The sequence below is a fragment of the Trachurus japonicus genome, chromosome 17 (assembly GCF_045865225.1).
Source record: "Trachurus japonicus isolate A0001 chromosome 17, Traja_1.0".
Taxonomy (NCBI): domain Eukaryota; kingdom Metazoa; phylum Chordata; class Actinopteri; order Carangiformes; family Carangidae; genus Trachurus; species Trachurus japonicus.
This window is the reverse complement of record NC_140923.1, coordinates 23,557,069-23,585,055: the sequence shown is the minus strand read 5'-3', so window position 1 is coordinate 23,585,055 and position 27,987 is coordinate 23,557,069. Positions and strand designations below refer to the sequence as shown.

Here is a 27,987-nt window from a genome sequence, read left to right as displayed (position 1 = left end):
AACCCTCATTTGAATACTGCGGTTTGCACGTGTTTTCATTTAGCGGGTTACTCTTAGTAGCTGTTTTGCGTGCACTAACCAAACACGCAATATTTTAGTTGGCGCAAACAATTTAGCGCCCGCTATCTGGGATCTTAGTAGATCCGGCCCATAGTTATGAACTTATAATCACAAATATAATTTATTTATCATGTACTGGTGACACCTACTTTATTTGTTTTAGAAACATTTCTCAACCCCGCCCTCCCCATGCCACAGGCAGCCAGTAAGGAGGTGGAGAAAGCAGGTGGCCGAATTAAAAAATATGCCTCAAAAATCTGTCAAAAAAGAAAAGAAACAAAAGAATGACAAGGAAGCAAAAGGGAGACAGTTTGTCACCCAGTTTTTTCAAAAAGCAAGGTGGGTTAGGGCGTATTCACACCTGGTTCGGCTTCTTTTTTTTCTTTTTTTTTTTACTGTGTTTGGGTCGGATTTGTCCTGAAAATATACACAAAAGACTCGGATTGGGTCGGGTCTGGGCTTCAACCATGGTTCGGACTGGTTTAATTTTCAGGCCTGTTGAGACCGCTCTTCCATGGTTTTTATTAACCTCCTCCTCCTTCCAGGTAAGATTTCTGACCAATAACAGAAGAGTTTGTTCGCACATGGCATTTGTTTACAACTTTGAACCGCTTGGAAATGTTGCCGTGTGAACACAAACAACCTCCCAAAAAAGAATGCAACAGTTGTAGCGGTTTAGTTGTTGTATCGGAACAAAGCAAACGAACCAGGTGTGAATACGCCGTGTTTCATCATCCGTGAATTAGTGGTGGATTGTCTGGAACATTAGCCTGTTAACCACTAGTTCCATTCCTTCCAGCACTACTTGAGACTCACCAGAGCCCAGTTTGACAATGCTTTGTTTGGCTGTCACGGGGTGGACTTTTCGAACTTGCGCGGCAAGCTAGTGCCTCCTAGAGCGACAAGTTGTAACACTTGACTTTGTATGTGATTTTGTCGCACCACAAATAAAAGTTGGGTAACACTTTATAATGAGAACACACTATTAAGCATTAGTTAAGCATGAATAAATATTGAATTCATAATTTATAACACATGAATACTCATTAGTATGTAGTTAGTAAACATAGTTATAAATGTTTTACTCATCATTGGTAAGCACAGTAGTTATGGATTAGTAAACACTGAATTCATCATTTATAAAGCATGTTTCTGACGTTAATACTCATTAGTATGTGGTTTACAATCACAGTTGTAAATGTTTTGCTCTTCATTAATAAGCTCATCTATATAAATGATGGATTCAGCATTCCCAAGCTGCTCTTACACGTCCAGTATGAATGGTTAGTGAGTGTTAGTAAATGTTTTATAAAAACTCACAAATTTCATTTCCAATGAATGACTTATAAACAGTTATTAATGCAGGACTTCATGAATTCAGGCAGTTACAAAGCACTTACTACTTGTTAATTAAGTATTTTGTGTGAGCTAATCTAAAGTGGGCGCTATCTATGCCTTATAGAGCAGGGGTCTTCAACGTTTTCCAGGCCGAGGACCCCCAAACTGATGGAGAGATGGAGCGGGGACCCCCTACTTATATTGTATAAAATTGTGTTTCATATTTAACTAGTCCTGTATTGCCAGGAAATGATAATACATACGTAGTATATGAAAAAAAGTGGAAAAGTCAGGGGGCAGGGGCCCACTTTAGTATTCTCTCAGGGGGCCCAGAATTCCTAGCAACGGCCCTGGTGCCATATGCCAAAAGTGCCACATTCTCGACAATAAATCATGCTTTTTTTAGGAGTTTAGTCAAAGGGACTTATATAAAAAATATATGCCATGCCATGATCACAACAGGTCACAACTACGCTCGTGGTAACTGAACGCTGCTACTGCACCAATGAAAGAATTACATGACTAAACCATAAAAAGACAGAGAAAACAAAGCAGTGTTTCCCCTACTTTGTTTTTTTCTCTGGCTTTTTATGCCTTTATTTTGAAAGGGCAGCTGGAGAGAGACGGGGGCGCGGAGAGAAAGTGAGAGGGGGGATTGACACGCAGCGATGGGACTGTCTGAGGGTCGCTGCAGCGGCCGTGCTCTACCAACACACACACTTGCGACTCACCCCCAGTCGTCGGCGCCGCGGTCACCGGAGCTGATTCTGATAACATTTAGACCGGGCCGCCGTGTCATGTCTCGGTTCCACGGTGTCACGGCCTGACGCTGCTTCATTGTCGCTGCGCTATGAGCAGACGTGGCGGCGCGCGTTAATGTCACCGTCGTATGAGTGTGTGCTGTGAATTAACGAGTGTGTATGGAGAATGAAAACTAAAGTCCCATCGTTGTGTAGCCGACGGTTCAGGGGCCAAGTGTCACACAACACCACTGACAGCAGTGTGTGTGTGCGTGCGCGCGCGCGCCCGCCATCGGGCTGATTTTAGAGGAGGGTGGGGGGGAGTGAGCGAGAGAGAGAGAGAGAGAGACGGTGCGCAGTGTTTGTATCAGATACAATAAAGTCTCCCTGACACCTATATTATAGGAAAACAAAGGACTTGTATGTAAAAATCCGATGTTCAGCAGCAGGAAACACCCCTATGGATCTTTTTTTCATAACTTCCATATCTTTTGTCATATTTCTTTTCCTTCAACCAAAACTTTCGCGACCCCCCTGCAGTACCTCCGCGGACCCCCTAGGGGTCGCGGACCCCCTGTTGAAGACCTCTGTTATAGAGCATTTACAAATGAGATATAAAGGCTGGCAATGCCTCAAGACTCACAAGGAGAGACACAACACGATACGGTTCATATTGCATTGTATTTATTGCAACTTGGGAATATTATAAGGGTCTGGTAAAAACGAAACTTATCAACCAGCGCATCCAGCGTTTACCATTTGTATTTATAAACAAGTCTGTGGCGGCCGCGACTCTCTCCCTGCTCTCTCCCTCTCCCGTGGCGCACACACGGGCAGATGGACAGGTCGTGTTGTGACGGTAACATGCTAATGCTAGCTAATGTGTTCAAATTGCTATCCGCCCCCCCATGGGGGGGTTCCTAGTAGTGAAATGGCACCCGGGTACCGCCCAAGCCGAGCGAGTACTCGGACATCGGCTTCAGCCCTACAAACAATACGGCATCTACAGTGATATTAGTTCACGCCGAACCATAGACTGTATAAAGCTCCGAACATACATCCATGACTCCGAAGCAGTCTTTTGCCCCCTGGTTTGGGTTGCACGTGCACCGGCGGCTGCTGGACGTGTACGTCGACGAGCCCTCAGCACGTCATCAACGTGATGACGCCTGGACGACGCTGGGAGGCGGCAACACTGCAGCCGGTGCAGCCTGGTGCAGCAGCTAAAGATGAATGGAGAGTTGGAGACGGAGAACTCTGCCCAGAATCGACGAGTCCGGCGGACGCGGGCCCAGAAGAAAGCCGGTGTGGAGATGGATATCGAAGTCGGCGGCCGTCAGCGGCACTAGTGGTGAGTATGTGTTTGTTTTGTTTGCTGCCACACATGGTCCATGGATGATAGCTAACGTTAGCTTGTCTGCAGTTGAAGGCTTTAGCTCTCGCTCCCTGACGTAGGCTACTACCGCGACATGTAAACACACATTTCAGGACTGCTGACTTGTATCATCAGAGCAGCCTCCTTTCATATTTCATAGAGGGGGGACAATACCTGACAATAATATTCTCATCTGTCAAAATGTGCCTGCTGTAAAGGATAATCATTGCTGAAAATCACAAAATCACAGGTCACAGGTGTCTGTTCTGATTTTACAAGTCAATGTGTGACTCTGTGTGTGTGTGTGTGTGTGTGTGTGTGTGTGTGTGTGTGTGTGTGTGTGTGTGTGTGTGTGTGTGTGTGTGTGTGTGTTAAGTTAAATATCATTTTTTCCCCCTCTTTTCTTTATTTTTAAACTGTTGATAACTTTACTTTTTTGTTCTCTAAATTGCAGTCCAAAATCTGGATCAGGCCGTTTCCCGGTACAAGAAAATTCTCTGGCCGTTTGGTCTCCTGCTTTCAAGCGTGTTGGGATGAACCAGAACACTGCTCCAACCGCAGAGAGCTGCCCCCAGCAAATATAAGGAACTGACTTAATTTTTTGATACAGAAAAAAAGGGCTACAGGCTACAGAAAGATTTTTTTCAAAGAATTATTTGCTGAACTTAAACTTCTGTGATCCACTGTTGGTGTTGGCAAGTTTTAATTCAGCCATGCTTACCCTTGTTTTACATCAACAGAACAGTTGTACAGTTACAATATGTTGGGAAGTTGCAATAAATACAATGCAATATGAACTATCCCTTTGTGTTGTGTCTCTCCTTGGTCTGTTAAGATAACCAAGACTTTTATGAGTCTTGAGACATTGCCAGCCTTAATATCTCATTTGTAAATGCTCTATAAGGCATAGATAGTGCCCACTTTAGATGAGCTCACACAAAATACTTAATTAACAAGTAGTAAGTGCTTTGTAACTGCCTGAATTCATGAATTCCTGCATTAATAACTGTTTATAAGTCATCCATTGGAAATGGAATTTGTGAGTTTTTATAAAACATTTACTAACACTCACTAACCATTCATACTGAACGCATAAGAGCGCTTGGGAATGCTGAATCCATCATTTATATAGATGAGCTTATTAATGAAGAGTAAAACATTTACAACTGTGATAAGCCACATACTAATGAGTATTAACGTCAGAAACATGCTTTATAAATGATGAATTCAGTGTTTACTAATCCATAACTACTGTGCTTACCAATGATGAGTAAAACATTTATAACTATGTTTACTAACTACATACTAATGAGTACTCATGTGTTATTATAAAGTGTTACCAAAAGTTGCTTTAGAGATGGCCTTTGGCATATATTTTATAGAGTTTTACAGTGAATTCTATTGTATTCAGATCGTTCAGTGCTTCCCCTACCAAGCACCTGCCATAGTGTTCTTCTCACAAATATGGGAATGATTATTTTTTCATGGGGCCCAAAATCCCTGGCGGCGCCCCTGACTATATATATTCCCTTCTTAAGTCTTTGATACCCACTTGAGTTTGTGTTTTACTATGATGCTTTCACAAATTAAAAAGTTACTTCATGGCCTCCAAGGAAAAAATGAGACAGAAACAATATAGCTAAAAGATCCACGGGTGAAAAAGAAACATCAAATCTAATCCCTAGGTATTAAAACTATATTAGTCTTTGATATAATGTAATTTACTCATTATGGTGTGGAGGTCTCCTTACTGTATGCGATGATTGGATTGATCCATTGAACCCCTGTGGCAAAACCGCAGCTGATTAAAATTTGGAAATTAAAATTGGAGAATTGTGTGAAGCGGAGATACACTGGAGCTCCAGACTGTCGACATAAATCAATCAATCTTGCCACTTTAAATATCTTAAACTGTTTTAAATACATAGTGTCTTTATTTGTCCTTCCATAGCTGTGTGGAGAGTGGGTTTTGATTTACTCTGTCCCTGCCTGTAGGGCTCCAGCTGGAGTTTAGGATGTGAGTTTGAACTGCCAGTGTCTCGACCGGTGTTGGTACAGACATACACAAGGTTGGTCATCTATTATGGATGACCAGCCGTGGTCAGTGGAGGACACTACGGTTACCTTGTTGGGTGTGAGGGCAAGCTTTGAACCCTGTGTGAGGAAGCCTCCAACTTTAGAACAGTGCACATCAAAAACACTGGGGCAACTGACAATTACTCTACTCTCAGTGTGAATGTGGGTATTATCTTTAGTTCTGCATTTTGGAAAAAAAATAAATAAATAAAAGTGAGGAGAAAACCTTGGATTCAGGGAAAATTACAGCTTGGTCGACCTAACAGGAGGAAAAAAAAAATCACTTTTCTGGCCCACCCTGGGTTTGGTGCAGTTCACTGAACCTGATTCCCCTTTAGGATCAGACCCATAATAAGTCTTGGCTTGTCTTCAAGCCTAAAAATGCTGGAGTCCCAACTCATCCATTAGGCATAAACAGTCTCATGGTAGGCATAGTGGCCAGGCAATGAACTGTGGCAGATTAGACGTTCTGCTTCCTGGCTAAGCCCACCTGGCCTTGGATGTGCAGAACTGGGACCAGTTCAACTCAATTTTGAGTGTTTGATAAAAGCATGGCAGCGGCGCTGTAAAACACAGCCCCTGAGACAAATGTTAAAGGAAGCATTTCCTTTTAACGCTGGAGAGTCGATGGATTTCAGCATTCTGTTCATAAAATGTGAATACTTACCTGAACAGTTCATTAGTTTCTCAATTAGTTGATGGGCGGAAAATGAATGAGCAATTTTGTTTGATAATCAAACAACCGTGGGTATTATTTTACTATTTTTCTAATTCCAGAACTTCTGGTACAATACTGTTTTTGTTTGGACCATCGTTCAGGCCATTTTATTGCATAACGCTTCAGGCTGTCTTGCTCTGTGCCAAATGTCTGAACAAGTATGAGTCATGCGTTTGAGTGGATGCACAACAGCCAGTGGGCTGAGGTAAAGAGTGTGTACCCAGTGCACTTCATTATCCCGGCAAACTAATGCTCCGTAATGGGTAAAATTAAGCAAAAATATAGCTGTGGCTTTCAGGTCGGGTTCACGTCTCAAATTTGGCAGCACCGGTTGGCTTCTGTTGGTCAGGTCTTAATCATGTAGGAAGGGGGCCAAGTTTAATGTTTGAAGAGCTTAGGCCTGTGCAGAGCTCTACAGGGGATACGAGTCCTTTATAAAACACAACAACAAACACTAAACTCATTTCCTATAGCTCCATTTTGACCTGTGCACAGTTTATTTTGTGTGTGTGCTTTTGGTTTTACCTCCTAATAAAGTGATTGACATTGTCTGGCTAAACTGTGAGTTTGTTTACATGCCTGTCTGACAAGGCCCCTTTAAACTCTGCAGTGCTTGGCCGTCTGACATGAAAGCCTACAATCGCGAGGAAAAATCTCCCATTGTCTTTGTGACACGGTCACTGACAACTGATTTGGACCTCTGCCAACCACAGACCAGACAACCTGCAGGAAAAAAAATCTAACAGCATCAGCTCTCAACCTACCTCTACAGTCCGACCAATCAGAATTTGATTTGAAAGGATGTAGGATATTATGAGGGGCCATACAAGACATAATTCATTCTGGCATTCTCACACACATTGGTTGGTTGGGTTGCAGAAGTAGTTGAGAGCTGTTCTGATGGTGCGTCGCAGAGCCTGCCAGTGCAGAGGAATTATGAAAGAGTTGGTTAGTTCAAGATAAACAGCCTTTTTCCGACCAGTTGATGGACTGAAAAAAAGTGTATATTATGTGCACTTTGATAGGTGTATTATTTTGTGATATCCTATGAGGGGCTGTACATGACATAATTCATTCTGACATTCTCACACACATATATTCTACTTACTATTTCAAAGGAGGTTAAATCGAAAGCAACTGGACTTAGTTATTTGTCTAGGAAGACGTTTCACCTCTCATCCAAGAGGCTTCATCAGTTCATGTACGCATCTGACCAGGCTGGGACTGGTCCTACTTACACATACATACAGTCTCACTCTCACATGCATGTATGACATATAATACAAAACTAGAATAAGAATATGTGTGTAAGAGAGTAAGAATTTGATTTGAAAGGATGTAGGATATCCACCTGATGACCAGTGATTGGAATAACCGTGTATAAAATAACGGCATTACCGTTACAGACAATAAAATGTGCCTTTACTTGACTTAATAAGTCCTGTCACAAAATAATACATTACAGATTCCTGTGCGGAGGAATGCTGAGTGAGTTGGTTCCAGTTAGTTCCAGATAAATGGGAGGTTAGGGTTATGGTTAACCCTTTTTTGGCTCTTGACCACATTATGACATCACAAATCTCTGGCCAACCTCTCAATCAAGATTCGCCAGGTACGATATTTTTCCATGCTGCTTTTTATTTGAACTTAATTTATATTCAAGAAGTGAGAGCGGTGTTTTTAATCATCATTTTAAAAAGAATAATAATTAGTTAAAACATTTTTATCAGTAATTTTTTTAATCAATTACTAGACATTGCAGGTGACCCCATTTGAATTACAGGCGACCCGACGTGAACGCAATAGTTACTTTTCCGAATAATTAGTAACTTTAATAATGTAGTAATTCAGTTACTAACTTAGTTACTTTTGGGGAAAGTAACTAGTAGCTATACCTACTTACTTTTCAAAAGTCAGTGCCCAACACTGCTGATGACCTGCTCTTATACACCGCCCCATGATGTTGCCAGATCTTAGAAGTTCCTTGGCAGATACAAAGCTGCTGTGTGTGAAAGCCACACAATTCTGAGGTGAACTAAGCCTGAAATATCTACTGCTGCTGTTTATAGTGTAACCATATATCAGAAGGGTTCCCTAACATTTTAATGAGAGCTGTAGCACACACAAGTGCATACCACAGCTCCTTTCCCCTCACTACTAACCTGTGCTGACTGCTGCTGTTCTGCAGTCCTCCCAATGACGTCCAATGGAAAGAGGAGCAGGTGTGTGACAGGTGTGGGCTTCAGCAAATAAAAAAAAACAACTACCCATAAAGCAGCCTTCACGGGACCCTTTTTGTTTCCACAAGGAGTTGAACAAGTGACATGGCTTTGGATTTATAGGTCAGGGCCTCCAGCCGGGTGGCAAGCTGCAGCGGGGCCTGAGCAACGCAGTGGCAACACTGCCTCCATCTGTTGTCACGGTCTGCTTATATCTGCATGCTAATCCGTCTCTGCCCACACCTTCATGAAAACACCCTGGTGGCAGCGCCACTTGCCGCAGCTCTTTGAGGATGAGGAATTAGCAGAGCTGGGAACACACAGAGCTGGACCTGAAGCTGATGGGATGTGAAATGCAGATGGAGCAAGGAAGTTAAAAAAAAAAAGAAAAAAAAAGGTGCGATAAGAAGGGAAATCAAAGAGGGAGGAAGCTGAACCTCCACACAGGTTAACTCGCTTCCATATAGAAAAAAAACAACAACGTTGCCGAAACTCAAACCTGTGCGCCCGGTGGATCGGCTTGATGTTAGCTAATTCATGCAAAACATGCAGGGAGGGGTAATCAAGGTCAGTTATTTGTTATTACAGTATCTCAAGGTCTCGGGGTGGGTGACATTCAGCGGGCATCACCGCGCGGCTCCCTGCCTCTGCTCGGCCCGACGTAGCTGCTGGCAAGAGAGTCTCCCCAAGCTGACTAATCATTTGTGTATGCAGCTATAATATGCTTTCAATGTCTGAAAATACATATCATCCATCAAAGCGAGATTGTAATGTCTTTGGGCTGGAAAAAAGGGCACTGGGAGTAGGTGTGGCATATCTAAGATCTAATAAATATACATTTCCTCAGGCAAGAGGAGGAAGCTGCAAGATCTGAGGATTCATTTCCTTCTCTGCCGACATAGCAGATAAGGTTTGATACAGTGCAGGCATGCAAAAATCTACATTCTGCAACTCAAATGTGAAACTTTAGAAAATTTGCGTTCCACAAAGAGTCCTTCTGCCACCTGTCTGCGCAGCGTCCCGCTGACATAAAAAAAAAAAAAAACAGGAGAAGGGTCTTCGTCTCCTTTTATGTTTTACTTAGGATTGTCAGACACCCATATTTCTATGTCGAACGTGTCCGTTCCCGTTCAACAAAGGAGGATGGAGCGTGTTATCTTATCTCAAAGATGATATCTCTGAGGATGTCTCAGCTTTAACAAGAAAAAAAAAACTCAGCTGCTTTAAAGTCATGTATATATTTGAATATATATTGATCTGCATGAAGTAAAAGAACTGGTGAAAGATTTCTTTTTTTTTTTCTCGCTGTTTAGTGAACAGTCAGTTTTACCATGACAGAGATGTGCAGGATGCGCAGCTCCTCCTTGGCGGAGTCATTGGCGGGGTCCGTGGTGGGCTCTGGCAGGTTCAGGCTGCCGTCCTGATGGTGGATGTGGAAGAGCAGGGTGCCGTTCTCCAGCCACTGCTGCCGCCAGCGCACCAGAGGGATGTCTTCCGAGTTCCCTGAGATCTCTGCCAGACACAACAACAGAAAAACAAAGGGGGGAGGACATGAATGAGAGGCTTTCTGTGGCTGCAGCACACATTTTCATTTCATTTCACAATGAAGATCCATCCACTGGAATTTAGGCGGATTGTCAGAAAGCAGACACACGTTCGTGTGATTTGAAGTTCAATAAATAAAGTTTTAAAACTGGCATATACACCAGCTAATGGGTGTGATTTGTTACAGGTCCCAGATCGTACACTTGTACAGTGTTTTATTCTAAGTGTATGATTGGTTTTAAGCATCAAAACCCACCTAAAAAGTTATCAGAGCTAGAGTTAGGCTTTGTTGTGACATAACAAAGTTACAGAAATCCTGACAGCTGGTTTTAAAGCCTCTGGAAACATGACTTTAAATGCTTGCTTATATTATATCAGAGTCAAGTGTCTCATTAAGCATCCACAAACGTTTGAGTGAAAATAACTATTCATAGCTATTAGAAAACCTCAGCTCATTTTGCTGTTGATGCTAGCTAGCTATCGCTTGGACCTTTGGTCGTAGTCTCACAAAAAAAAACAAAAAAACGTTTCACCGGCTCTCATCTCTGCATGCACCGCGTGACGAGGGGCTGACTGACACTGACACACACACACACTAGCAGGTCGCGCTGGAACGCTAATGAACGCTAAACGCTAATGCTATTGTTATTGCAATTGGTTTTGGTTTTTTTGCTTATATTTAGATTAAATTGTACGCTAACACTTTATAATAACTACACACTATTAAGCATTAATGTACTGAATTCATCATTTATAACACATGAATTACTCATTAGTATGTAAAACATAGTTAAACATGTTTTACTCATCATTGATAAGCACTAACTCTATAAACTACATATTAATGAGCATTAATGCGTTATAAATGAAGAATTTGGTATGTATTAATGCTTAACTAATGCTTAATAGTGTGTGCTTATTAGAAAGTGTTACCAATTGTATAATTAATTTCCATGTCAATCTGTGTTTTTTGGTCTGAATACATGGGTGGAGAACAGATTTTCAGAACAACTGGGCTGGTGATTCCCACCTACAAAGTTAGGAGGCTGCATGGCTGGTAGTCTCTCTCTCTCTCTCTCTCTCTCTCTCTCTGTCTTTCCCCATAGGCAGCCACTTGGTCATGCTGTTCAATTCATTCCTTCACTCCTTTTATTTTGTTTTCAGGCACCTAACAACACTTGCACACTATTTCCACCTCCTACACAATTGACCCAATGTCTCCCACACCCTATGTGTTTTTATACTTATGTATAGTATAAAAAAAATGTCTGTTTGTTTAATAGATTGCCTTGTTTAACAGCTGATGGTGTGCTTCCTGCTTGTCAGGTCGTTGCAGCTGGTACAGACCCTCAAATTACTTTGATTTATCACCAAATACCTGCAAAGCTAAGAACATTCTCACCAGCTTCCAGTAAAAAAATGTTTTAATGCTAATTGGCAAAAATTAGTATGCTAAAACTTAGATTTAGCAGAGTTTACATGCGGAAGTGATGGAACACTGAGGATACAGAAGAATAACGAGTGATTTTTACGGAGGCAGCAGATCATGAGAAACAGTGTGCTTTGTGTCATGCCTCAGTCCCTCAGACAATACATTCTGCTCCGAGCTGTTTGAAGTATTAGTGTTGTACACCAAAACACACACACACACACACACACACACACACACACACACACACACACACACACACACACACACACACACACACACACACACACACACACACACACACACACACACACACACACACACACACAGTGCAGAAATGGAAAAAGAAAAAAAAACATTATTTATGCATGACTGAGCTTTGTGTGTGATTTTTTCTGTTATGTAAGTGTGAAGAGTAGCAAAGATGCATCAGGCTCATAAGTCATGAGAACTGAGAGTGCTGACTGGAAGACATCATTTGAAACAAAGATCACAGAAAGTGCAGCGAAGACTAGATACTGAATCCTGGTCCCAGCTCCACTATCAAACTTGTTCTCGGGCTGATTTTGAGGCAGTACGCACTGATTTGGTCATTTGGTTTTAAAGTGGAAAACATGCTTGTGGATTGCTTATAACCATTTTCTAACACTTTCAGTGAATATCAACGTAAAAAAAGAGCTCCATTATACATGGTTTTCTTGAACTACCCTGAACCGTAGTGAACAATGACAGTCTTAAAGGGTAAGGTCAACATTTTGGCAAATTCGCCAATAGCCATATCCCTATAGTCTTAGGGTGCAAGCTATTTTTAGAACGGCAGAGCAGAGCCGCGAGCTGCTCAGAACTATGCTATGGAGGCTAATGGGATTTCTTGGTTTCCCTCATCAAACTCATCAAATATACAATCCAACAACTCCAAAATGCTCTGGTGGACAAGTTGTGACCTGCGCATTCACCATGCTATGAGATAATAACAGAACTTTACGAGACAGAGTTGTTTGCATCAGCACAGCCACTAACACTGTGTCCTTAACACTGGCAGTTACAAACAAAGAGGAAGAGCATGGTAATACAAGGTAAACAAACAACATGCTAAAGAGCCTAACCATTCTAATTAGTCTGCTAGTCTCACAGGCTGCTGACACTAGGGATGGGCATGATTAATCGATGATCGATTATTGATCATTAAGAATTTTATCGATCACGGAAAATTTTTATCGATTTATTATAAGGGATCATGTAGAGGGCAGAGGTTGTCATGGAGAAATAAACCACGGGTTTATTTTTTCATAACAACCAATAAACTCCATATAAGTATTATTATACAGGCCTATTATTATTATTACATGGTTCAACAGTGAAATAATTCATTAAATATGACGGGACGCTTGTGTCGCGGACTCGGTGCAACAGAGAGGAGAGCTGTGGCACCGCGGCTCCGCCCGCTCTGATCAGCAGGTTTGGTTTTCAGCAGCGGTGTGGAAGGAGCCTCCACTCTCTCTGTAAGTTACAAGCTACAAGTCATTCATCTAACATCACAATTAGTCTGAAGCTGTTTAACGACGGTTAAAATAAAACTTAAGGTAAACATCCTGCATAGTTTGTTTCTCTTTTCTGTGCCGCGCTGATCAGAGCGCCGCTCCGGTGTGTTGGCCACAGAAAAAACAATAAAACACACGCTTTCACAGTTTGAAAGTGCTTGTGATTTTTTTTGTACAAGTGCAGCCAAACACAAGGCTGAAGAGAGAGGGACAGCAGAGCTGCTCTGACAGCTCAGCTGCAGGTGAGCCAGGCAGCGCAACGGTGCTTTTTTTTTTTAACCTAAGTGATGCCGGCACCGGCACCGTCCCTACAGGTGAAGCACAAGCACACAGACACAGACGTCCGTGTACGTTGTTGTCTGACCTTCTTCCTTCACGGGGACTGCCCTGGATTACTGGCACACGCCATAGCCGCACGCATTTTGTTTTTAATTATGAATATTAATATTAATATTAATATTAATATTAATCGATAATTGATCGCTAATTTTCCCGAAGATCGATCAAAAAGATTTCTTCAAATGCCCATCCCTAGCTGACACAACAGCCCATTATATACTCCAGAGCTTATGTCTGACTGAGGCTCAGACACGTAGCAGAGTCTCTCTGATGTTTCCTCCTCTAACCATCTAGATCAGAGATGTCAAACATACGGCCCCACGGGCCAAAACCGGCCCGCCGGATGGTTTGGCAAATGTAAAAAAAAATCACATAGAAGCCAGAAGAGACATAACATTGTTGAAATAGAAATTATTTTTTTCTCAGAAATGGCAGGTTGCCCATAACATGTTCTGTAAAAGGAGTAAAACAAAGGGAATATTTAGAGTTCTCATTATTTATAGGTTTATCTCACTGGTCCGGCCCACTTGAGATCAAATTTCACCTGTCAACCTGGAGCAAGTAGTCGTGGTGGGCGAGGCATAAATGCTCCGACGTTGTGCTCCTTCAAAGCCAAACTTAAGACTTTTCTGTTTAGCTGTGCATTTCCTTAAATGTCTTTGTGTGTATGAACTTCTGTGTATCTATTGCTGTTTCGCTGTGCATTTCTTTAAATGTCTTTGTGTGTATGAACTTCTGTGTATCTATCGCTGTTTACTTTTAATATGTTGTCCTATATGTAAAGCACTCTGAACTGCCTCTGCATGATATGGTGCTATATAAATAAATTTGAATTGAATTGAATTGAATTGAATTGAATAAGGCCTGATCCCAGTAAAACCTATATAGGAGAAAATATAAATCAAGCAACATATGTTCATATTGAAAAAAAAAATTCAACTAAATTCATATAGACATTTTCATAAAGTCTCTTATAACCTTTGCACATCAAAAGTAATGGGTTTTCTCAACCGTTGGTCAACCCACATAAAAGGCAACTGAGTCCTTTATACTGGCAGCTGAGAACACAAACAACTGCAGGGAGCAATGACATCACATGGACTCACAGAGCATCAACACGCACATACACACACACACAGAGATGCAGGAGGGAAAGAGTGAGCAGGGATCACATCTCTTACCCAGGTTGGTGCTGCTGGAAGTGTGGGAGCCTCCGTGTGACATTGATGATCGTGTGTTCTAAAACTTATTTTGGGGCTGCAGCTCACTCTTTCATACCCCAAGCTCGGTGAAGCTGCAGAGTTGCGCAGATGACAGGTCTGTTTTGCAGCGTTTGTGTTATGAAACGCATGACAGCGTAAAAATACCACGAAAATGCATTCATTCGTGTGAACGTCGCTGCCGATCGCCGCCTGTGACTGCTGCAGAGTCATATGACCCGGGAGTGAATGCTCTGTCCAACTGCAGACAAAAGCCAGATGTTAAAGGGCCTAGTTTTTTTTTGTTTTTTACAGTGTTCTGTGTTCTCTACTCATCCATTCATTCACTCGCAGTTTGTCTGTCACTGTTCTGACACTGTTACACAACCCAATTCAAGTCATTTACTATAATTAATGTCCTGTTTAACAACAGCCTCCACTCCAACTGCATTAACCGCAACGCCAATTTACAGTTTCGTGGAATCAAACTGTTGCACAACATCCCTTTTCATATTGATTTTTCAAATACAATTTGCATGTACACATGAATATCTCTTGCGTGACTCACACAGTATTTGAATGCCTGAGTACACTACACTACACTACACACACTCCTCTGTGTGCGGTTCTCCCACTTGGATCCCGACTCTGAGCACTGAGAGCATCAGCACTCCAAGTAGTGACACAGCTTCATACCTCTGTACCATAAGTACAACATTCATCAGAATAATGATTTCTCACATGTATGCCGTGGAGCGTATTTCGATTAATTCACTTTAATGACACTTAAATGAGAACAAACTGCTACATTGTGTCTTAAAGCTGAAAGACTTGAGAAGTGATTAACAAAATTCAAAGTAAGTACAATGTTTTATCTAATAGAAAAATATATGGACTACATTTTTAGTAGCATATTATTAGTAATATCTTTTCAGAGTGTGTGTATTCTTTAAACATGATTTATAAATTCCACTGTTGTTAGTGAGGGCCAGTAATCCCTCACCAAATTCTAATTAAGAATTTGCACATCACATCCTGTTTAATGCCACTGTTTTAAGTACATGCTGCACAGTGCACATGCTTAGACTGTTTTTGGATTAAACTTTGGACAGTCTGCTACTACAAAAAAATAAATAAATAAACTTAGACTAATTGCCAGCATGACCCAGTGAACTATACAAATCTATTATTCTGATATGCTATCTCTGCTGGTATACAAGCTCTCAAACAGAGCTCATTTTACAGACACAGATGTCAAAATGAATCTAACAAAGAAGCAAGTGCGAGCACAACGTGGAGCAGGAAGGGGATGGTGGTGGGGGTGAGGGTGCACTGAAGGGACACGGTCCATTAGCGAATATTTCATAATTGATCAAAGTCCGTACTATGTAGGCTACCGGTTTATTCTTGTAGTGGCGCGGCACGCCGGTGGTTGAGGGGAGAAATCACAGTCTGTAAATAATAATGAGCTTTAAAGCAGATCAAAAGAAAACCCAACAACTGAGTGACTCAAGCGCTAAGTTAAGGCATTTATGTTAGCATGGGAGATGAGAATTAGGACGGCAATAACAGGGAGCGTGAAGCCAGAGGTATAGGCAGAGGTAGGGAATCAAACAACCTCGTAACTTTCAGTTCTCACGCCACAAAACCTACTTATCACTGTAGAGATCTATATATAAACACGGGCTAAACCCCACGCTGCACAACACCAATACTGTGATTACAGCCTAAGATGTTGCTGCTAGCAACATTTTCCTGCTGATCACAAGCTTCTGCACACTGTGCAAAAAGAAATGAAGAAGTTAAGAGCATGCACGGAGCTGCACACCTTTCACACCTCTGTCTCAAGTGAGTCAAGACTCTCAGACCTTATTATCTGCTTTGTGTGCTCCGTCTGCGTCTGTAATTCAAACCTTAGCATAACGACACCGACCATTAAAGATCAAAGGTCAGCCACTTGAAGCTGGTTTAAGTGTTGTATTTAGGTAGTTAATGGGGGGGAGTACGTTTTACACATTAAAGCCAGTTAACCCGTCATCAGGGAGCAATATTCCACTGTACTCTACTCTACAACTATTAAAGTTTTCAACTACTTGCGTATGTGAAATCAGTAAATTACATTACATAATTACACTGGTGAAAAATGGAATGGATGGCTCAAAGTATCTGGAATCTGTCTTTACAGGTGGCAGGCCATTGCTTGGAGGATCATGAATGAAAAGGAGATGTCAATATTTGCGGTATGTGCCCCTAAATATTCTGCTTGCGCTCCTAAAAGTTTAAGTTGGAGCCACTGTGCTCCTTGTAAAATAAAGTTAGTCTGGAGCCCTGCCTTGTCAAGAATATACAGTATATAAAATAAAACACGGTGAAGCTTTAGGTGACATCTTTTTAACAGAATGGCAAACTGGGAAAATGGATTTTGAAAGATGTGTTGTTGTTTTTTACCATTCGTCTTAATATTAACACCCTCCCTGGTGACAATGTTTAAGTCTGACAATGGGAGAGTGACACTTAAGCATGGCAGTGTGCCTTTAATCCTTATTCCCATGTCATCAAGAACATATGTCTCTTCCCACATGGGAATGAAACATGATCTTCAAAGAAATTATTCTCTACATATATTCAAAGCTTAATGAAAACATCGATCATGGCATTATGCTTCTTTATGTACAAAAATGTTCATAAAATGAAACAATAGAATTTTCTTCAACTTCTGCAACTTACAAGTGAGAGTCATCACTGTAGCTACAGGATGGATGTAAGTACCAAGCACAACATCAATGCAATAAGTCCAAGGAGATCCATCCAAGTGAATTATACAATAAACGTATCATGCTTTGAATGTTTGCCATATAGGAGAACAACCAAGTGTGTTGCATAATGATGTAACTATTGAATCGGTCCTGACAGGTGGACCTTTAATCTTGCACCACCATGAGCTTATAAACTTATAAGAAAACAGTCTCAGAGGACACTGTAGTGTAAATTTAGCACAACATACATTAACATGCTAACACACAAAACTAAGACCGTATGTAATACCTTAGCATGCAAACATTGCCATTATGTGACATACGTATGTTAGCATGCTAATGTTAGCATCTGGTTCAAAGCCGCTGTGAGCCGTCAAGAGACTCTAGTGGAGCTGTGGACCTTCAGCCTACTTATCTTGATAAAGAGTTTTTTTGTTAGATTTTTTCCCCTCATGGGCTTCCTTAAAGTAACTAATGTTTCTCATGTAAATTCTCCATTCACTCCCTATCCACCGTCTATGCAAGCACTTACCTGGCCTTAAGTATTCATGGTAAAAGCAAGGTCATTAATATTTTGTGCACACACTGAAGATGCAAAACATTACGGCGCAGAACCTTCGAGCGCTTCACTTCACGCTGTGCAACATTGTGCACTGCCGTCTTTGTTAGACAGTCCATTATACTGATTGCTGGCAGAGGAAGCACTCGCTCGCCGGATAATAGCTATAACCCTTATATAGATTATAACCTGTTTACAAACCAAAACACTTAATGCATTTACTGTGACACAGCAGTGTGTGTGTGTGTGCAAGTGTGTTTGTAATTGTGAGAGTATAACAATAACTGATGTCCTCATGCCGCAGTGGAGAGGGAGTTCCCTCTGCCCATAAATAAGATTTAAGAGTCCCGACTGGTTTTAACCTAAATGCAAATGATGTGCCAGAGTGTGACAGGGCACTTTTTAAAAAGTGTGCTCTCTCGCTCCCTGGGGACTAGTTTGCCACAAGAGTGGGATTAATGAGACTGCCGCTGTTACAGCACGGGATAGTGTACAGTACCAACCAGCAGAGAGAGAGAGAGAGAGAGAATTCAAAAGGGAGAGGTGGAGAGAAAAAGAGGAAGTGCCCACCCACCAACATTAAGATGGATCAAAGTAATCTGATTACGCCGCCTTATTAGCGCTGCTCCTCTGAATGCTGATTCGCTGTACAATTTACTTTAAAGCAGTTTCAATTCCTTTATAATTAAAATGACGTAGCATCTCTCTCTCTCTCTCTCTCTCCAGCATTCCATCCTTAATCCAGGCATAAACAAACAGGCAGTTCCACCCACAGAGGATCCCGGCGTAGCACAGCCTTCCCCATCCCATAACGGATTGATGGAGACCGCCACAATGTGACAGATTAGCGGGAACACAGAGTGTGCTTTGTGGCTGTCACAGGTTTGCCCTATGTGTACATACTAGTAGGTAAATTATATTTTGCATTAAAATGTAAAGTAAAATCTGGTTCTCCCTCTCCAAGTCACGAGTCTCAAAGACCTCTGCTTATCCAAGCATGACTGATATAATTAGAAAATCCTCACAGGGGATTTAAGAATGAAAAAAATGGATGTGATTTTTACCGTCGTGAGATTAATGCATAAGGATGGAAATACACAAATTATAGTAAAGTGGTCTGTCTGATGCAGTTTTAGAGAGTTTTTTTTTCTTCTCCTTTTTTTGGGGAGAATTCAGCAACATAAAGCTGTGGGGGTTTTAGCACCCAGCGGGGAGGTTTTGTTCTGTCCCAGGCAATAACGTCACAGCGAAGTGTCAACAGTGGAATAAAATAATTCATCATATCGGAGTGTTCCTGGCTTGGATGATGGGCTCGGTGTTAAACTGGAGCTGCAGTAGATTCGTGCGCTACCTCTGGGACCCTTCAGTCTCCAGCTTACTGTTAACAATGTCAGTGGGCTGCCTTTAAGTCGACTGTCACTACCACTCATATATCAACTGGTGAGTTCACCTGAAACACAGAGAAAACAGTGGACAGTTGATTTCTGCACCATGCAGATAGTAGGAGTTTTATTTATCCAGGTTATGGAGTCTCTGTCTCTGAATCTTCTGCCCACAATTTAGAGCACTACTTATCAACATTTCTTACTCACTGTGATCTGACCCAGATCATGTCAGAATTAAACAGTGAGTAATTTATTATCATAAAAAGAAGCTGCTATTGAAATATCATGTTGAACCTTGTGTTTTGTGTCATGAATACAGTGGCGTCACATGCTTGTTTTCAAGGTCTTGTTGAATGTTTCTACACTTAACGGAATAGTGTAACATTTTGGCAATTTGGCCCATTGCCATATAATCCCTATAGTTTTAGGAGTAGGTTTGTTACCTTTAATTGTTGGTCAGAGCTACGCTACGGAGGCTAATGGAATTTCTTGTCTCGTAATTTTCCGTTATTATCTCATAGCGTGGTGAATGTGCAGGTCACAACTTGTCCACCAGAGCGTTTTGGAGTTGTTGGATTGTGTATTTGATGAGAGAAACCAAGAAATCCCATTAGCCTCCATAGCATAGCTTTGAGCAGCTTGCGGCTCTGCTCCGCCGTTCTGAAAATAGCTTGCACCGACAATTAAAGGCAACAAACCTACTCATAAAACTATAGGGGTTATGGCAATGGGCCAATTTGCCAAAATGTTGAACTATCCCTTTAATAATCCATGATAGCAATGGGAAGTTTGTATTTAGGTTGCTTTTTTCCATCTATTAAGAATCTCATACCACTGTAGACCCTTGAAAGTGATTAAAAAACATAGCTATTATTGTGTTTAAATTTCTCTTTTTGTTCAGAAACCAACACGACCAAGCCAGACTGTTTCTTTTGATACAAGGCTAAACCACTTCAGCTCGGCGCTTTACTTTTGAAGTGTACTGTTAAGAAAGTGGAGGAGCTATTACACAGCTGTGGAAGGGTAGAGACCTCATATTATAGAACCTGAGATCTGAGCTCAAGTGTGTCCACAGACAAAACGCCTGAATACAAAAGGAAGCCGACAGGTCTCCTGTAACAGCACAGCCCACCCAGACCCTACGCTCAACTTTGCAGGGTTTGGTTTCTCTGAGTGTTTACCTGAAATTAGATATGTTCTATTTCTCCATTGGGAAAACATTTGACCAATCAGAAGAGAGGCTCAGAGACTTCAAGGTCGCTGGGTATCTGCTGTATGTGACCTCCATGTGCCTACGCTTCAGCAATTCTATGATAGGTCACATACTGTGAGGAAAATATGGACCCTGGTAATGAGAAGTTAAAAAATGCATCATTCTATTTTAGTAGAAAACATAGATTCCTATAGTGTAACTGTAAAAACAAGTGGATCAGTATGCAGCATACACTTCATACTGTTTGTTTATGGGACTGAAATATAGGACACAGCTTCAGTTTACCTTTTTTTAATATACATATATATTTAAAGTTTACCGTTATGAGTTGCTACTTATCATGAAAGATCTCATATCCTGTGCAGAAGAATCTGAAATAGAGAAGCTGAGATGTGCTGATGTAACAATATGGGCTATATTATGGCCTTTCCTTTTGAGTGACGGTTTTCAAGTCTGGTTTCCATGATAATTTATTTATATTTTTCTATCCCTATACCAAACATGCAAACAAACGAAGTGTCGGCTGCATCTACTGTGAGACTCCATGCTTTAAAAGCCTGAGGAGAACCTCGGCACGACTACAAAATGATGTAAAAAAAGACAAACATATTGTGCAAAGGTCACAATATGCTCAGAAAATCATACATACACTTAGTATAAACAGCCTAAAGGTTTTATCATCATAAAACTTCTCCTTTAACTCTCTGTCATGGATAAAAAGCTGTGTTTATTTTAAGTGGATACTTCACAGCCGCCTCAGAAATCAGCCTCACTTTGGTGTTAGTTAGAGGACGTGCTTGAAGGACGACCTTCACGTGTTCACAATGGAATAATGATCTGGAAATTAGCACCCTGTCTCCACCTCGTGCACCTCCCGTCGGAGCCGCCGGCCTCTCAGCTGGAGAACGCCGCGCTCTCTTTAATAGTCGTTTATTATGGCTAAGTTTCGGGAATTCAGAATCAACAGCTCCAAAGTAATTTCTGCTTATCGCCGTGCCCTCCGGTGACCGCGCTGTGTGATGATTGTTATCGTCGTCTCGGCGGAGAAGAATTTAGAGAGAGAATACACTTGTGGTATTACAACCTCTGGGAGTGTCAGTGCCGAGGAAAGCAGCATTTTCTGGTGATTTTCGGGGAGGACAGTGGGAGGTTTTTTAAAAATTATTATTTATAGACAATATTTATAATGATATTCACTTATCTTAATCAGCACTTGTGTATCAGGTTACTGGAATTTGTTGGAGATAATCACCAAACTGAAGAAACAGTCTTACAGCTCAGCAAGGTAGAATTAACTACAGAGACTCTGTGAACTTCTGGGCTCTTTCCAAAGTGTAGGACAACATCATCACATTTACTTTTATTCATTCCACAAAAAAAAAAAAAAAAAAAAAAAAATTGTGTTCACCAAAAATTTGCACTTTTAAAAAGCTGTAAACTTGATTTGGGAAGAGACTGCTTGACATGTGAGACACTTATGGTGATATACTATATAATGAGATGGATCACCAGAGGAGTGGACCATCCAGACCAGTCATGAATGTGATGATCAAATGACAAAAAAAAAAGACTCTCTACTTGACTTTGACTTTTGACTACAAATGACTTCACTAGAATTGATTCTTTACATGGCGTCCACACACAGAAAACCTTCCAGCCATGTTTTTTTTCACTTCAAGAGATGCCCCCACTTCAAGCCATCTGTCTATAAAGGACACCTAACCATTTGAATTTCATTTTTCCCCCCATAGAAATAAAAATATATAAAAAATGAAATCAGATGAATCACTTCTTTTTATTTCCAATGACACTTCAGTGTTGGCAGTTGACATTGGCAAGAATGATTTGAAATTGTAAAGGAGAAAAGACTTGAGGCTCTGTAATCCCAGTGGACTGTGGGGTGAGGGCGGGGTACCACACTGGATCAGGTGCCGGTCTATCACAGGGTCACATGCTGTATAGAGACACACAACCTCACACACTCACATTCACACACTACGAGCAATTAATCTAATGTGCATGTCTGTGGACTGTTGGAGAACTCACACAGGGTGAGCATCAAAACTCCACACATCCCGGCCTGAGAAATAATACAACCTTCATGGTGTGAGGAGACTACACTGACCACTGTGTCATCCATTAACCCAACCAATACATACACTATAACATGTGCTATGTACCTCCATTAAAGGGCTAGTTCACCCAAAATCAATAATTCACCAATGTTCTACTCACCGTCATGCCAAGGAAGGGCTTGGAGAACTTTTGGAGTTATCAAAACGCTTTTGGAGTTCCAGGGGGGGTCCGGCTGGCAACGGATTTTCATATAATGGCGGCGGATAGTGTTCACTTTTGAATTGTCCAAAACACACACTATGAAACATCCAAATACCTCCATACTGCTCGTCCGTACTGACCCAAGTGTCCTGAAGCCTCGACATGAAAAAAAATAATGTGATCTTTGACCTTCTTGTAGAAGTAGCTCCCGGTGGTTGCGCGAGATTTGCAGCAAGTGTGATTTACAACGCCGAACGAACATGTGTATGTGCACTACTACAACAACAAGGCTAAACACAGAGATCAAATTATTTTTTTCCGAACACCTTTTTCATGTGGCGGCTTCAGGACACTTGGGTCAGTATGGACGAGCAGTATGGAGGTATTTGGATGTTTCATAGTGTGTGTTTTGGATGATTTATAATAATAATAATAATAATAATAATTTTATTTATATAGCACCTTTCATACATGAAATGCATCTCAAGGTGCTCAAACAATTAAAAACAATATTAATCAACAATCAGGCAGTAAAAATACACAGTGACAATAAAACAGTAGCAGTGATAAAACAAAAACAATCATACGAATAAAAGTTAAAAACAAATCAATTTGAGGAAAAAATAAAAAGATAAAAGATACCATAGTCAGATCCCTAATTATATGCTCTATTAAAAAGGAATGTTTTAAGTCGATTTTTGAAAATAGAGAGAGTATCTGCCCCACGAATTTGAATTGGAAGTTGATTCCAGAGAAGTGGGGCCCGATAGCAAAAAGCCCTGCCTCCCATACTACTTTTTAATACTCTAGGCACAGCCAGCAAGCCTGCATTTTGGGATCGCAGAGTCTTATTTGGGTGGTAGGGAACTATAAGGTCCTCAAGATATGAGGGTGCCTGACCATGTAGTGCTTTATATGTTAGGAGGAGAACTTTAAAATCTATTCTAGCAGTTACTGGGAGCCAGTGTAGAGAAGCCAAGACAGGAGAGATATGGTCTCTTTTTCTCGTCCCAGTCAGGACACGGGCAGCAGTGTTTTGAACTAATTGGAGTGTCCTTAGTGACTTACTCGGACAACCCGACAGTAAAGAGTTACAGTAGTCAAGTTGTGAAGTCACAAATGCATTAATTAATTTTTCAGCGTCCTTTAGAGATAGAAGGGATCTGATTTTGGAAATGTTACGCAGATGAAAAAAGGCAGTTCTTGAGATTTCTTTAATGTGAGAGTCAAATGATAAATTTTGATCAAAAATACTTCTGACCGTGAGGGCTGAAGTTAAAGGTGTACAGAAATGGCCGTTTGTCCTGTTTGTCGCGCCGAGTTGTCACGAGCTGCAACACGAGTTTACCCGAGTGAGGAAAACGAATTTGATTGGTCGTTATCGAGCGGGCGGGATATTCAAAGCTTGCGGCGAGACCGAGCTCCGTGTGTGTGTGCGTGTCTCAGACGTTTGAATGACGGATTACGGATCCAATATCAGTGGCTGATGAATCGTGTACAGGCTGACGTATAATCCATGCGCCTGCATTATCCAATGCGAAAAAGAAAATACACACTTTCATCCCGGATTTACTCAAAAATAGAATTTTGCACAAAGTTTGGCCTACATCGTCTGAAAGATGAGTTATTACATTAATTTGATGATCCAGAGTGGGCTCAAATTCAGTTTTCTTTTCTGTACACCTTTAAAGAGATGTCATTTAAAATAACAGTATCATTGACTAGTTGTTTTCTAAGATGTTTAGGACCTAGTACAATAACTTCAGTCTTATCTGAGTTGAGCAGCAGAAAGTTACGAGTCATCCATATTTTAATATCCTGCAGACAAGCTTGAAGTTTAGAAATTTTGTTGGTTTCGTTAGGTTTAAAGGATAAGTATAACTGATCATCGTCCGCATAACAATGAAAATTAATGTCATATTTTTTTATTTAAAAGTGAACTCTATCCGCCGCCATTATATGAAAATCCGTAGCCAGCCGGACCCCCCCTGGAACTCCAAAAGTGTTTTGATGACTCTGAAAGTTCTCCAAACCCTTCCTTGGCATGACGGTGAGAAGAAAATTGGTGAATTGTTGATTTTGGGTGAAGTATCCCTTTAATCCTTGAGATAAGTCTTGAGATTGATTGATTGATTTTGAATTTGAGTCCAACCGTTACAACCTCAATTGACTGGATATTATTTCGAGCGCTGAACTTCATAGGATCTATAGAAAGTAGATGCTGTGAGCGTCAAAAAGCGCGTTTGGTGGACACAGCCCCAAATTTCGAAATAGAACTTTACTGGGGCTTTCCCAAGAGGTGACAGAGGATCCAAAGTGAGCTTCAGGAGCCTTGCAGCAACCATGTCCACCGGAGTCCATCAATCAGGCCTTTATGGTGGAGTGGCTAGACGGATGCCACTTTGAGTAAAAGGAATATGACAGCCTGCTTGGAGTTTGCTAAATGGCATTTAAAGTACTAAGGGCATGAGGGGAAAAGATTCTCTGGTGTGATAAGACAAAAATAGTCAATGGGAAGAGCTCTATGATTAACACCGTCCACACGGTGAGTGATAGTGGTGGAAGGAGCAAGGAACTGAGGGACAGTCTCACAGTGGTAGTTATAATCTGCAGGGGAACATTTTTGTGAAAACTTGAAATACAAGGTTGACCAAAATGTATTTTTCTCACTGTCAACTATTGCTTTCTGACCTCACATTGGTCATTTTCACTCTGAGGTTCATGGTCTTAGTTTTTTCCAATGGGGTGCATTATTGGGGACTACTTTCAGCTGTGGATTAACACTGAATTTTTGCCCTAAGAACAACACAGCAGCATGCTGTATGAACCCAGAATAACCTTAGTTTAATTTAGAGTCTCATGGATGTTCATAGTATAAAAAAAATACATGTCACGAAGTGTTTGTGTGACTCACATGTGTGTTTTTAGTCTTTATACAACAGTGTGGCTCAGGGCAAAGAGCACTAAGCTGCATCATGTTCTGGATACACACAGTCCTTGACAGGAGGAGAGATTCATGTTTCGCCCTAAAAGATGAAAAACCTCCAGTTTTATCTTGTAACAGTTTGATGTGAGTAAAAGAAAATGAGTACACTGGTCTAAATAATGAAAGAACTGACTGTTTTCACTTTTACATTTCAATTTGGAACTTACTGTTAGCAGATAAGTGCTAATATTCGAGTATTTAAGTTTTTAATTCAGGTATAAAAGGTGAATCTATAAAGCATTTTTTAGTTAGGTTTAGTGCTGATCTCTTATGCTTCAGCCGCGTTTTCTCTGCTGGTTCCTGCAGAACCGTCCTCTTACTCCTCCCTCTCGGCTGCCGTGTCTCCACTGTAGAGCGGGAAGCGCTAGACTCTTGAGACGACGTGCAACAGTTTTGATCAACATGAAATCGTTGTGCGGTTGTTGTTTTTTACTGCTGTTGTTGTTTTCTTTTTTCTGGCAGTATAGATGCTTTCTAACAATAACAGGTTTTAAAATGTCGTTTTGATTGTCACGTAATTGTGCAATCGCGTAGGTGTCTGTCTACTCATCATACGTCTTATGCTACAACTACTATCATACATCTTTTACTGACTCATTCCCTTTCATTCCAGCCGTGTGGACACCATTTTAAAGGGATAGTTCAACATTTTGGCAAATTGGCCCATTGCCATAATCCCTATAGTCATAGCAGTAGGTTCGTTACTTTTAATTGTCGGTGCAAGCTATTTTTTGAAAGGCGGAGCAGAGCCGCGAGCTGCTCAGAGCTACGCTACGTAGGCTCATGAAATTTCTTGGTTTCCCTCATCAAACTCATCAAACACACAATCCAACAACTCCAAAACACTCTTGTGGACAATTTGTGACCTGCACATTTATCACGCTATGAGATAATAACGGAACATTATGAGATGGAGTTGCCAGCACAGAGTAAACCTCAAGCCCCACCCAGGAGTTTTTTCGGGGCTGTTCCGAGTACCTTCCTCAAGGCAGGAACTCGTTTGGCCCCTGTAAAAGTTCCAGGAGATGGTCCTTCAGGGGACGGTTCCCGCAGTGGAGACACGCCCCGGCCCCGGCCCCGGCCCCGTCCCCGTAAAATTACCCCAAAAGTTCCTGCAGTGTGATTTAGTTCCAAAAACACAGGTGTGTTTTAACATGCAATCTAGTTCTGTGTGTTAGATAAGCAGACGTCGTGTCTTATTATAGAACAGTAGGCAACACACAGAGACAGCAAACAGGAGAGAGGCACAGACAGTAGGGTGCACGCCTGTTGAAAATTATGGCATGCCCAACCGGCTGAGGTTTTAATGTGAGGATATCGACGGGGGCATTAAGAAGTAATGAGACGGGTAAACAGATCTGTTTAAGGGAGATCAGGAGCTCAACAACAGTCTGAGAGGATGGCTGTTTTTTTTCTTTCCAAGTCCTGTTTGCCCAGTGGGAGAGGAGAGATGGGGGAGGAAGGAGCCCTTATGGCCACGGAGCTGTGTGCTTGTACTGGGATTTAACAGCAGCAGAGAGGGGCATGTGTGTGTGTGTGTGTGTGTGTGTGTGTGTGTGTGTGTGTTTGCGTGTATGTAGTGGTGAGAGAGAGACAGAGAGAGAGAGAGCTGAAGCGATTCTGCTCACATCCTCATGCGGTGTCAGGGGAAGCTGCCTTCTCTTACCTCTCCACTCGCAGTCATAGCTTCTTGTTAGAGTGAGGGGAGGGGAGATAGTTAAGCGGTAGAGGGGAAGGTTGGGGGGGGTCATTGAAATCGAAGGAGTAATGGGATGAGTAGATAGGGAGAGTGGTGGAGAGGAGGTTGGATGGCATGAAGAGGGAGAGAGAAAGAACAACATGAGAAAGATACAGATTTGGATTTTTTTTTCTTCTTCTTTTTTGGAGGACTAATCTAAATTCAAACTTCAGGGTGCAAACCCACCACCACATACACACACACAGACATACACACCCAAGCTGTGAACTTCATGGGCTTCACAGCAGCAGCCCAAATATGTCGAGAATCCTTATCAAAGACCTCCTTAGCACCACCTCCACCGCCCACAACACAGTCAGCAGGGCCGGGGCTGCCAATACAAAACACTGTGAGTGGATGTGGTAAAAAAAACAAACAAAAAAAAAACTTCTACAGCAATTTCATCAGCGTGATGACTCTGGATATTTCCCAGAAACGAGGGAGTAAACACAGAGATTGGAGAGAAACCTTGATGCCTGCGCTGGAATGATCCA

General features: G+C 41.5%; 1 protein-coding gene across 6 annotated transcripts in view; it reads right to left on the bottom strand.

Moving 5' to 3' along the window:
• The window catches only part of astn1 (astrotactin 1), an 840,736-nt gene that overhangs the window by 692,511 nt on the left and 120,238 nt on the right, over nucleotides 1–27,987 (bottom strand). For all 6 annotated transcript variants that reach the window (XM_085804088.1, XM_085804090.1, XM_085804091.1 and 3 more), the window contains exon 2: nucleotides 9,857–10,038. In XM_085804088.1, coding sequence (XP_085660214.1) covers nucleotides 9,857–10,038 — 182 coding nt within the window. The remainder of the gene's footprint in view (nucleotides 1–9,856; nucleotides 10,039–27,987) is intronic.